This window comes from Telmatherina bonti (genome assembly GCF_933228915.1).
Source record: "Telmatherina bonti genome assembly, chromosome: 1".
NCBI classification, from domain to species: domain Eukaryota; kingdom Metazoa; phylum Chordata; class Actinopteri; order Atheriniformes; family Telmatherinidae; genus Telmatherina; species Telmatherina bonti.
In genome coordinates this window covers 2,140,761-2,153,898 of record NC_136619.1, presented here as the reverse complement: position 1 = coordinate 2,153,898, position 13,138 = coordinate 2,140,761, and the positions used below count along the sequence as shown (strand labels likewise).

Sequence of the window (13,138 nt, the reverse complement as noted above, 5' to 3'; positions counted from 1 at the left end):
TGAGAGTAGCGCTCACAGCGGCAGGCCCATTGTTTACTCCCAAGACCAGCTGTTAGCGCTGCATAGACCTGTAGAGCTGCTTGGGGACAGGCACGACATGAGGGAGCTATGGTGGAGGCGACGGGGATGTAGGGCTGGAGTCAAGGTGAAGGCAAAGAAGTGGAGGCACAAGCCTGCAGTTCCTGCCAAAATTATGGGGAAAGTACGCTTTCTGGACAAAACGGACAAGCTGGTGGTGCTGATCAACACACAGAAGGAGTTCTGTGAGTGCAGCTCACTGAGTTTTACAGTTGTGGCTGCACCATCACATTCTGGACTACAACGTTGCTGCACCCGGCTTTGTGACAATGCGGACTAACATAGACGTGACAGACGGCGGTAATGAGAAGGGAGGCGGGATTATTCTTTATGTGAGTATGCGGTGGTGCATTCCTAGTCATATCAGAGTCAAGGAATGATTCTGCAGCCCAAATGTGGAACTGCTGGCTGTTGCCGATGACGTCATCACCGTCTGCAGACGCAGCAGCCAAATGCCTTCATGCTAATCACAGGGGACCTACATCATGTCAGCATGGACAGAACACTGGCCGACATCACGCAGTATGTAGACTGCTCCACTCGGGTCAATAAAACTTTGGACCTATTATATGCAAATGCACATGGAGCATACAGTGCTTCTGCCATCCCCCCACTGGCAGGTCAGATCACAACCTTGTTCTGCTCATACCAAGGTATTCCTTATTGTCTGCCAGCAACCTTTGCCAACAGGGAGAGTGAGGCGGTGGACTCTGGAGGCCGAGGAGGCCCTGCAGGACTGCTTTGACTGCACAGATTGGGATGCACTCTGCCAGCCACATGGGGAGGACATCAATGGTATGACAGAATTAAATTCTGTGAGGACACTGTCATGCCCTCCAGGACTATCAGATGTTTCCCCAACAACAAGCCGTGGATCACCATCGACCTGAAGACTCTCCTCAAGAAGAAGAGAGTCTTGGGGTCTGGAGACAGGGAGGATCTGAGGAGGGTGCAGCACCAACTGAGGGACAAGTTAAGGGAGTGTAAAGATTCCTACATAAGGAAGATGGCGGCCAAACTTCAGAAGAACAACATGAGAGAGGTGTGAAGAGGAAAGAAGGAGATGACTGGATGTGGGGGTAGAGGCAGACTGTCTGATGGGAACAGGGAGAAAGTTAATGACTTCAACACCTTCTTCAACGGGTTTACCCTCAGACTGCCCCAGTCTCCTCTACCCCTCCCCCGGCCATCCTATACCGACCCCCTTCTTGACAAAAGCTTGTTCCATCCTCCACGAGAAGTAAGAACTTTTTTCTTGTTCTTGAGGCCCCGAGAAGAAAATGATGTGTTCTGGACACAACGTGCTGGCAGAAGGTTTTTCTTGAGGGGCTCTGAAAGGTGTTTTGTGATTAGTCAGAAACTTGAAGGAGGTGGTACCAGAAAAAGCAGGAAGTCAACATATCCTTTATTTAGACCAGTGTTTCTCAATCCCGGTGCTCAGGCCCCCTTGCCCTGCCTGTTTTAGACATGATCCTCCTTCAAAGCGCCTTAGTCAGATTATTGAACTTCCTCGTCAAGTTCTTTGCTGCCTGTTAATGAGCTTTTGTTTTATTCAGGTGTGTTAAAGTAGGGTTGCCTATAAAACATGCAGGATAGGATGGCCTGAACTGAGAAACACTGATTTAGACAGAGGTAGCCTATCATCGTCATTTCCTAACAACCACGCGAGGAGATAAACAATGGATAGCTTTGAACAACACCTGGCTGAGGCAGTGTGAGAATCTTTACAACACTTCCTTAAAAACATCCAAAACTTCGCTCATGGCCAGCAAGTCATGGAGAGAAATAGCCAAAACTTTGTCTGTCCACGAGGGCGTCTGCAGTAGTAAGTGCCGCTACCTACGCAACAAATTTGCGAAGGCTAAACGCTGCACTCAGCAGAGGAAGCATGGGGACCCCGGTGGAAAACCTTTAGTACCTGGCACTGTCTTTGCAGCGGCTAGACACACACATAAAGCACCGTGCAACAACCACCAACATCACTATTTCACAAGAGGTAAGCACAGCTATTGTCCTATACGCATCTACTTCAGCCAAGGAGGCCATGTTTTTACCGGCAATCATCTGTTTGTGTTCAAATCAAAAAGTTATGAAGGGATTCTCATGAGGTTTTCTGGAGTTTTTTCTAGTTTTATATTGTTTGCCAGCCCATTTCCTGTTTTTGGTTGAATGAGCAAACAAATTCTATAGCTTGTGTTAATATACTCGAGTAAAATGTACTCGGAATGATTTTTAACATGCTATATAAACTTGAATGTTGTACTGATTGTAAAATTTCTTATGCAAATAATTAACAAAGAAAATTTTCCAGGACAGAGAACCAGATGCTGAAGAGGGGCCCTCACACACCCCTTCTTTGCTGAGCTACCCTCTTGACCTGTCTGCCTCGGAGAGCTGTCGGCCCCACCCATGCCACAATCCTCAACAACACCAGGACCATCATCTGCTGTTCCCACCCCTCTGTCAACCGTTCCAGCATCTCCTACAGTCCCCAGAACCAAACCGAGGGAACGTAACAGCTTTTCAGGCTGCACTCGCTGCACTAGACACCAGAAGATCACAGCGTGAAGCAGCATTGGAAGCTGGACAGCAGAGACAGGAACCCATGCTTCAACTGATGGACCCATGTTTGCAGCTATGTCCGGCATGAGGCCGACTTTCTGAGGTCGCTGCCACCAGAGCTCCTTAGAGAATTTAAATAGAAACCTCAAAACATCATGCATGAGACTGAGAGCAAAATATTTCAAGAGATGAACTACACTCAGTTGTAGAGCAGCTACAGATTGACATACACCACCTATTCCTACAATATTTTGTGTGAACTGTTTTTCTGAAAAAAAAAAAAAAAAGGGTTTGGACATTGTAAATTTTCTTTGACTAAATCTTGTTCATGCATTTTGTGGTCTGCCTCCTGCCTTTATGTCCTGCATTTGGGCCGCCACAGCCCCACAAACCCTGACAGACAAATAATGCCTTTTAGTTGAAATTAAGTCCTTTTTCATTCAACGGTGTTTATATATTGAATGCCATAAACCTCAGTCTGTGCAAAGACATGATTTGACTCACCACATACTGACCAAAGCAGGAACAATGAAGAGGTCATTTTAAAAAGTACAGATTGCCCTTTGCAAACCACAAAAAATTCCAGATAATGGAATATGGTTCCTTCTGTAAAGAAGAAAAGAAAAGAAGAAAAATAACATGACAATCCCAGAGTCTTTTTGACTTTGGAAAATAATTATTGACGGCTACTGTAGAGACCCCACGTGATGATGTCTTCTGGCCATGGTACAAGACCTTGAGGTGTCTGGAGGAACTCACTAAAGTAATTTCTTGTGATGCGAGCGGCCCTTGATGCTCGGACTCCAGATAACTTTCCTGCATCCTGGAGGTTGCTGTTCCTTTCCTCCTGTCTCCTCCATTCTCCATGCAGCAGCTCTCCAGAAGCAGCAGTTGGGTCTGCTAAGTGTCCAGGATGTATCTTGCAGCTAGGGCATTAGCAGCATCTCTGTAGGCGAGGTAGTCGTGAAGAGCAACGCAGGTCTTGACCATATCTCAAACCTTGTCCAGCATACACTCTGTGGACACCCAAATATCCTCCATCTTGCTGCTAGGATGCCAAATGTCTTTCCAGTCACACGTCTGGCAGGAGAGTGGCGGTGAATGAAGACGAGTACTCTCACTGTGAGATTCCAATCTGTACATAGGACAATAAAAACATGAAGTTATGACATCCATTATTTCATACATATTTAGTTGTCTCAACATGTTCCAGCCGGATTCAAACAGTCAATATAGCATCGTACCTGAATAGGGACGAGTGAGGTTGACATGTAGAGGAAACGCAGCATCTTCCACAAACACATGGCGTCATGACCGTGCCAGGGAGGAGTGCTGGTGGTGGCAGAGGAAGATGCCCATCCTGGGGTGCAGACCCAAATAAGTCTCCACCATCACTTTCCTTGCCTCAGGCCCCAACGCCACCATCGTAAACCAGCATCGTGCATCACACGCTGCCATCACAACAGTGGAGTGGTGACCTTTATAATTAAAGTAGTCACTTCCTGCTTTTGGTGGAGCTTCGATGTTTCCCATCGATAGCCCCAACACAACTGGGAAAGTTCCACAGCCTCCAGAAGTCCTGGGTGACATCAACCATCTGTGCTGGTGATGGAAGGCCACTGAAGCCGAAGCGCCTTGGACACCTCAGAGACAGTGGAGCACACAGTTACCAACCACATTTAGCTAGCAGCTACGCTGCTCTGTGAGCTCCCAGAGGCTAATATTCGGAGTGTGACCGCTAATCTCTCCTGACTACAGGTCAGCATGCTGAATGAACAGCGTGATCCGATAGACAAGCTCATCAAAGCGACTGGTCGACATTCTGAAATATGAGAAGTGTCTCTTGTCGTCCATCTGTTGAACCACGAGCTGTGCATACCCTGCTCAACCCTGGTTGTATTGAGCACTCTAACATATCATCTACGTTTACCCCATTTTTCCCATCTCTGCAATCGGCAACAACAACAGATCTTCCTCTCCTTCCGCCTGGAGCTCCTTCAGCTCAAAGAGTGCAAACGCTGCCATTAGCGTGCTGCTACTGTGTTGTTTTTAGGGCCTGCTGTGTGGCGTGTGTTTTTGTTGTTGCTCTTCTTCAGCTGACCAAAGGCGACACATAGATCGTTTACTGCTGTCTATCATTTTTATTCAGCGTGACGTCTGCTGGAGTCGGTGGGCCTTTGAGGACTTTGGCAGGGTGACTTCTCGCCTCGAGAACAAGAAAAAAGTTATTTCTTCTTGTGGAGAATGTAACAAGCTTAACTCTCCCTCCTCTCCGTACAGTGAACTCACTGGATCATACTGGTCCTGAATGGCTGATTACTGGACAAACCGGCCAATGGCGGTATCCTGTATGATGTGGTGGGGAGTGATGGTGGAGCCCCACAAGGCATCATGCTCTCTCCATTCCTGTTCCACTTATACACCTCAGACTTCCAGTCTACAACTCAGAGTCATGTCATCCTCAGAAACTTTCTGACTCTGCAGTAGTTGGCTGTATAAGTGGTGGACAGGAGGAGGAGTACGGGAGGGCGGTGGAACGATTTGTGGAGTGGGCGGGTGGGAATCACCTGCTGCGTAACGTGGACAAGACCGAAGAGTTGGTGATGGACTTCAGGAAGCAGACATCGGCCCCGGAGCCTCTATGTATGCTGGGTAGGGTGGAGGAATAAATATCTAGGTGTGATGACCACTCTATCTATCCTGTATAACCCGGCCTTTACTCCACCCTGTAGCCGTCAGACGGCGGAGGACCTTTACTCCACCCTGTAGCCGTCAGACGGCGGAGGACCTTTACTCCACCCTGTAGCCGTCAGACGGCGGAGGGCCTTTACTCCACCCTGTAGCGGTCAGACGGCGGAGGACCTTTACTCCACCCTGTAGCCGTCAGACGGCGGAGGACCTTTACTCCACCCTGTAGCCGTCAGACGGCGGAGGGCCTTTACTCCACCCTGTAGCGGTCAGACGGCGGAGGGCCTTTACTCCACCCTGTAGCCGTCAGACGGCGGAGGACCTTTACTCCACCCTGTAGCCGTCAGACGGCGGAGGACCTTTACTCCACCCTGTAGCCGTCAGACGGCGGAGGGCCTTTACTCCACCCTGTAGCCGTCAGACGGCGGAGGGCCTTTACTCCACCCTGTAGCCGTCAGACGGCGGAGGGCCTTTACTCCACCCTGTAGCCGTCAGACGGCGGAGGGCCTTTACTCCACCCTGTAGCCGTCAGACGGCGGAGGGCCTTTACTCCACCCTGTAGCCGTCAGACGGCGGAGGACCTTTACTCCACCCTGTAGCCGTCAGACGGCGGAGGGCCTTTACTCCACCCTGTAGCGGTCAGACGGCGGAGTACCTTTACTCCACCACGTAGCCGTCAGACGGCGGAGGGCCTTTACTCCACCCTGTAGCGGTCAGACGGCGGAGGGCCTTTACTCCACCCTGTAGCCGTCAGACGGCGGAGGACCTTTACTCCACCCTGTAGCCGTCAGACGGCGGAGGGCCTTTACTCCACCCTGTAGCCGTCAGACGGCGGAGGGCCTTTACTCCACCCTGTAGCGGTCAGACGGCGGAGGGCCTTTACTCCACCCTGTAGCCGTCAGACGGCGGAGGACCTTTACTCCACCCTGTAGCGGTCAGACGGCGGAGGGCCTTTACTCCACCCTGTAGCCGTCAGACGGCGGAGGACCTTTACTCCACCCTGTAGCCGTCAGACGGCGGAGGACCTTTACTCCACCCTGTAGCCGTCAGACGGCGGAGGGCCTTTACTCCACCCTGTAGCGGTCAGACGGCGGAGTACCTTTACTCCACCCTGTAGCCGTCAGACGGCGGAGGGCCTTTACTCCACCCTGTAGCGGTCAGACGGCGGAGGGCCTTTACTCCACCCTGTAGCCGTCAGACGGCGGAGGACCTTTACTCCACCCTGTAGCCGTCAGACGGCGGAGGGCCTTTACTCCACCCTGTAGCCGTCAGACGGCGGAGGGCCTTTACTCCACCCTGTAGCGGTCAGACGGCGGAGGGCCTTTACTCCACCCTGTAGCCGTCAGACGGCGGAGGACCTTTACTCCACCCTGTAGCGGTCAGACGGCGGAGGGCCTTTACTCCACCCTGTAGCCGTCAGACGGCGGAGGACCTTTACTCCACCCTGTAGCCGTCAGACGGCGGAGGACCTTTACTCCACCCTGTAGCCGTCAGACGGCGGAGGGCCTTTACTCCACCCTGTAGCCGTCAGACGGCGGAGGACCTTTACTCCACCCTGTAGCGGTCAGACGGCGGAGGACCTTTACTCCACCCTGTAGCCGTCAGACGGCGGAGGGCCTTTACTCCACCCTGTAGCGGTCAGACGGCGGAGGGCCTTTACTCCACCCTGTAGCGGTCAGACGGCGGAGGGCCTTTACTCCACCCTGTAGCCGTCAGACGGCGGAGGGCCTTTACTCCACCCTGTAGCCGTCAGACGGCGGAGGGCCTTTACTCCACCCTGTAGCCGTCAGACGGCGGAGGGCCTTTACTCCACCCTGTAGCCGTCAGACGGCGGAGGGCCTTTACTCCACCCTGTAGCCGTCAGACGGCGGAGGGCCTTTACGCCACCCTGTAGCCGTCAGACGGCGGAGGACCTTTACTCCACCCTGTAGCGGTCAGACGGCGGAGGACCTTTACTCCACCCTGTAGCGGTCAGACGGCGGAGGGCCTTTACTCCACCCTGTAGCCGTCAGACGGCGGAGGGCCTTTACTCCACCCTGTAGCCGTCAGACGGCGGAGGGCCTTTACTCCACCCTGTAGCCGTCAGACGGCGGAGGGCCTTTACTCCACCCTGTAGCCGTCAGACGGCGGAGGGCCTTTACTCCACCCTGTAGCCGTCAGACGGCGGAGGACCTTTACTCCACCCTGTAGCCGTCAGACGGCGGAGGGCCTTTACTCCACCCTGTAGCGGTCAGACGGCGGAGGGCCTTTACTCCACCCTGTAGCCGTCAGACGGCGGAGGGCCTTTACTCCACCCTGTAGCCGTCAGACGGCGGAGGACCTTTACTCCACCCTGTAGCCGTCAGACGGCGGAGGGCCTTTACTCCACCCTGTAGCCGTCAGACGGCGGAGGGCCTTTACTCCACCCTGTAGCGGTCAGACGGCGGAGGGCCTTTACTCCACCCTGTAGCCGTCAGACGGCGGAGGACCTTTACTCCACCCTGTAGCGGTCAGACGGCGGAGGGCCTTTACTCCACCCTGTAGCCGTCAGACGGCGGAGGACCTTTACTCCACCCTGTAGCCGTCAGACGGCGGAGGACCTTTACTCCACCCTGTAGCCGTCAGACGGCGGAGGACCTTTACTCCACCCTGTAGCGGTCAGACGGCGGAGGACCTTTACTCCACCCTGTAGCCGTCAGACGGCGGAGGGCCTTTACTCCACCCTGTAGCGGTCAGACGGCGGAGGGCCTTTACTCCACCCTGTAGCGGTCAGACGGCGGAGGGCCTTTACTCCACCCTGTAGCCGTCAGACGGCGGAGGGCCTTTACTCCACCCTGTAGCCGTCAGACGGCGGAGGGCCTTTACTCCACCCTGTAGCCGTCAGACGGCGGAGGGCCTTTACTCCACCCTGTAGCCGTCAGACGGCGGAGGGCCTTTACTCCACCCTGTAGCCGTCAGACGGCGGAGGGCCTTTACTCCACCCTGTAGCCGTCAGACGGCGGAGGGCCTTTACGCCACCCTGTAGCCGTCAGACGGCGGAGGACCTTTACTCCACCCTGTAGCGGTCAGACGGCGGAGGACCTTTACTCCACCCTGTAGTGGTCAGACGGCGGAGGGCCTTTACTCCACCCTGTAGCCGTCAGACGGCGGAGGGCCTTTACTCCACCCTGTAGCCGTCAGACGGCGGAGGGCCTTTACTCCACCCTGTAGCCGTCAGACGGCGGAGGGCCTTTACTCCACCCTGTAGCCATCAGACGGCGGAGGGCCTTTACTCCACCCTGTAGCCGTCAGACGGCGGAGGACCTTTACTCCACCCTGTAGCCGTCAGACGGCGGAGGGCCTTTACTCCACCCTGTAGCCGTCAGACGGCGGAGGACCTTTACTCCACCCTGTAGCGGTCAGACGGCGGAGGACCTTTACTCCACCCTGTAGCGGTCAGACGGCGGAGGGCCTTTACTCCACCCTGTAGCCGTCAGACGGCGGAGGGCCTTTACTCCACCCTGTAGCGGTCAGACGGCGGAGGGCCTTTACTCCACCCTGTAGCCGTCAGACGGCGGAGGACCTTTACTCCACCCTGTAGCCGTCAGACGGCGGAGGACCTTTACTCCACCCTGTAGCGGTCAGACGGCGGAGGGCCTTTACTCCACCCTGTAGCCGTCAGACGGCGGAGGGCCTTTACTCCACCCTGTAGCCGTCAGACGGCGGAGGGCCTTTACTCCACCCTGTAGCCGTCAGACGGCGGAGGGCCTTTACTCCACCCTGTAGCCGTCAGACGGCGGAGGGCCTTTACTCCACCCTGTAGCCGTCAGACGGCGGAGGGCCTTTACTCCACCCTGTAGCCGTCAGACGGCGGAGGGCCTTTACGCCACCCTGTAGCCGTCAGACGGCGGAGGACCTTTACTCCACCCTGTAGCGGTCAGACGGCGGAGGACCTTTACTCCACCCTGTAGCGGTCAGACGGCGGAGGACCTTTACTCCACCCTGTAGCCGTCAGACGGCGGAGGGCCTTTACTCCACCCTGTAGCCGTCAGACGGCGGAGGGCCTTTACTCCACCCTGTAGCCGTCAGACGGCCGAGGGCCTTTACTCCACCCTGTAGCCGTCAGACGGCGGAGGGCCTTTACTCCACCCTGTAGCCGTCAGACGGCGGAGGGCCTTTACTCCACCCTGTAGCCGTCAGACGGCGGAGGACCTTTACTCCACCCTGTAGCGGTCAGACGGCGGAGGACCTTTACTCCACCCTGTAGCCGTCAGACGGCGGAGGGCCTTTACTCCACCCTGTAGCGGTCAGACGGCGGAGGGCCTTTACTCCACCCTGTAGCCGTCAGACGGCGGAGGACCTTTACTCCACCCTGTAGCCGTCAGACGGCGGAGGGCCTTTACTCCACCCTGTAGCCGTCAGACGGCGGAGGGCCTTTACTCCACCCTGTAGCCGTCAGACGGCGGAGGGCCTTTACTCCACCCTGTAGCCGTCAGACGGCGGAGGGCCTTTACTCCACCCTGTAGCCGTCAGACGGCGGAGGGCCTTTACTCCACCCTGTAGCCGTCAGACGGCGGAGGGCCTTTACTCCACCCTGTAGCCGTCAGACGGCGGAGGGCCTTTACTCCACCCTGTAGCCGTCAGACGGCGGAGGGCCTTTACTCCACCCTGTAGCCGTCAGACGGCGGAGGGCCTTTACTCCACCCTGTAGCCGTCAGACGGCGGAGGGCCTTTACTCCACCACGTAGCCGTCAGACGGCGGAGGGCCTTTACTCCACCCTGTAGCCGTCAGACGGCGGAGGACCTTTACTCCACCCTGTAGCCGTCAGACGGCGGAGGGCCTTTACTCCACCCTGTAGCCGTCAGACGGCGGAGGGCCTTTACTCCACCCTGTAGCCGTCAGACGGCGGAGGGCCTTTACTCCACCCTGTAGCCGTCAGACGGCGGAGGGCCTTTACTCCACCCTGTAGCCGTCAGACGGCGGAGGGCCTTTACTCCACCCTGTAGCCGTCAGACGGCGGAGGACCTTTACTCCACCCTGTAGCCGTCAGACGGCGGAGGGCCTTTACTCCACCCTGTAGCCGTCAGACGGCGGAGGGCCTTTACTCCACCCTGTAGCCGTCAGACGGCGGAGGACCTTTACTCCACCCTGTAGCCGTCAGACGGCGGAGGGCCTTTACTCCACCCTGTAGCCGTCAGACGGCGGAGGACCTTTACTCCACCCTGTAGCGGTCAGACGGCGGAGGACCTTTACTCCACCCTGTAGCGGTCAGACGGCGGAGGGCCTTTACTCCACCCTGTAGCCGTCAGACGGCGGAGGGCCTTTACTCCACCCTGTAGCCGTCAGACGGCGGAGGACCTTTACTCCACCCTGTAGCCGTCAGACGGCGGAGGGCCTTTACTCCACCCTGTAGCCGTCAGACGGCGGAGGACCTTTACTCCACCCTGTAGCCGTCAGACGGCGGAGGACCTTTACTCCACCCTGTAGCGGTCAGACGGCGGAGGACCTTTACTCCACCCTGTAGCCGTCAGACGGCGGAGGGCCTTTACTCCACCCTGTAGCCGTCAGACGGCGGAGGACCTTTACTCCACCCTGTAGCCGTCAGACGGCGGAGGACCTTTACTCCACCCTGTAGCGGTCAGACGGCGGAGGACCTTTACTCCACCCTGTAGCCGTCAGACGGCGGAGGGCCTTTACTCCACCCTGTAGCGGTCAGACGGCGGAGGGCCTTTACTCCACCCTGTAGCCGTCAGACGGCGGAGGGCCTTTACTCCACCCTGTAGCGGTCAGACGGCGGAGGGCCTTTACTCCACCCTGTAGCCGTCAGACGGCGGAGGGCCTTTACTCCACCCTGTAGCCGTCAGACGGCGGAGGGCCTTTACTCCACCCTGTAGCGGTCAGACGGCGGAGGGCCTTTACTCCACCCTGTAGCCGTCAGACGGCGGAGGGCCTTTACTCCACCCTGTAGCCGTCAGACGGCGGAGGACCTTTACTCCACCCTGTAGCCGTCAGACGGCGGAGGACCTTTACTCCACCCTGTAGCCGTCAGACGGCGGAGGGCCTTTACTCCACCCTGTAGCCGTCAGACGGCGGAGGAGCCGTCAGAAATACTTAAATATCTTTCTTCTGATGGTGAGGAAGACATCTGAACCTTTCCTCAACATGTTTTCATTTGAACTCCATTCCTCCACTATTTGCTGACGCAGAACGGAAGATAAACGTCTGATATATTTCTGCTTTCAGGTCAACTATCAGGTGAGTTTGGTCCGACTTCTGCACTCCAGGTCCGACTCATGTTCTCTGTCTCGTTCCAGGTGCTTCTGTTCCACGACCAGAGTTATGGGATCCACTACGAGTACACGGTGGCCCTGAACACGTCCGAGGACCAGACCAGACCAGACCAAACGGAACCGGAGCGTCTCTACGTCTGGACACACAACAGATGGCAGGATTGTTCTGTCCAGTGTGGAGAAGGTCAGTTCTTATTTCCTCTCGTCACATTTTACCGTCCGAACTTCATGAAGCTTCCTGGATTTTGTTGAAGAGGAAATGTAGAAGTAAAAAAATGTTTATTCCGTTTAAACCACTTTTGGTTTGTAAATGTTCGTATTTGTGCAGGTGAAAGGAGGACGGTGGTGTCCTGCACGATGATAATAAAGGAAAGCATGGAGGTAGTGAATGACAGCTACTGTGACCCGGACAAGCGGCTGCAGCCCAAAGTCCAGCTCTGCAACCCTCAGCCCTGCAGGTACAGGTTAGACCCGCACACCTTGGTCCCGCCTTCCTTCTGCGTCCCGTGACCTCTTCCCGGCGGCTGCGTCCCGTGACCTCTTCCCGGCGGCTGCGTCCCGTGACCTCTTCCCGGCGGCTGCGTCCCGTGACTTCTTCCCGGCGGCTGCGTCCCGTGGCCTCTTCCCGGCGGCTGCGTCCCGGCGGCTGCGTCCCGTGACTTCTTCCCGGCGGCTGCGTCCCGTGGCCTCTTCCCGGCGGCTGCGTCCCGGTGGCCTCGGGACTATCTAGTGTTTTCCATTCAGGGTTCAGAGTCCGAGCAGCTGAAAGCTCCCACTGGTGGAGTCCTGTCTGTACTGGTTCCAGTGGATCCCAGTCAGCTGAAGTCCAAACATTTTGTGAAGAGATTCAGATGTTCTGCAGCTTTTACAACATGAACAGAAATGATCACCTGCAGCTGTTTTTCTGCCCCTTCGACAGTTTTTATAGAAAGAACTGATGTGTATGTCCTCAGGTGGGTGGCAGGTGAGTGGGGGGCCTGTTCTGCCAGCTGTGGTGAAGGCGTTCAGCAGAGGGAGGTGTCCTGTGTTTCTAGCCTACAGAACGGATCGGCTGTCCACACTTCAGCGCGGTTCTGTCCCGAAGGAAGACCTGCTGCTCTGCAGGGCTGTGAGGGCCCGCCATGTGTTGCAGAGTGGAAGGCGTCAGAGTGGTCCGAGGTACGCCATCACCTCTACATGCATCTCATTCATGGCATGATCTCTATGAAGGATCAGGCTGCAGGAGTCTGATGTGTGTCCACAGGGAGGAAGGATCAGGCTTAGTCTACTCTTGACCTTCTAAAGACAAAAACAAAGTTGAATCTTAAAAGATATGATAAATTTAAAAGTATTTTGCAGCTTGAAGTAACCGGTAACCAGTAAAAAGGACAAAATTGCCACGATCACTATGGCCTTCCTGTGCTGCTTGTCACCATCTAAAACCTGCCCAAATACACACCATCCTGATGTTTCCTCATGGAAAGCTGGAGACATTTCAACCAGGACTATACAAGTCCACACAGTGGGAAGGAAAAGGTCTAACAGTCATATGTCAAGCCATCAAAACAGGTGAAATGAAGTT

At 55.6% G+C, this 13,138-nt stretch overlaps 1 protein-coding gene across 1 annotated transcript in view; it reads left to right on the top strand.

The window, feature by feature from the left end:
- The window catches only part of adamts17 (ADAM metallopeptidase with thrombospondin type 1 motif, 17), a gene marked incomplete at its 5' end in the record, with an annotated part of 191,996 nt that overhangs the window by 172,196 nt on the left and 6,662 nt on the right, over positions 1-13,138 (top strand). The window contains 3 exons of the mRNA XM_079243203.1: positions 11,602-11,761; positions 11,906-12,041; positions 12,531-12,735. Coding sequence (XP_079099329.1) covers positions 11,602-11,761; positions 11,906-12,041; positions 12,531-12,735 — 501 coding nt within the window. The remainder of the gene's footprint in view (positions 1-11,601; positions 11,762-11,905; positions 12,042-12,530; positions 12,736-13,138) is intronic.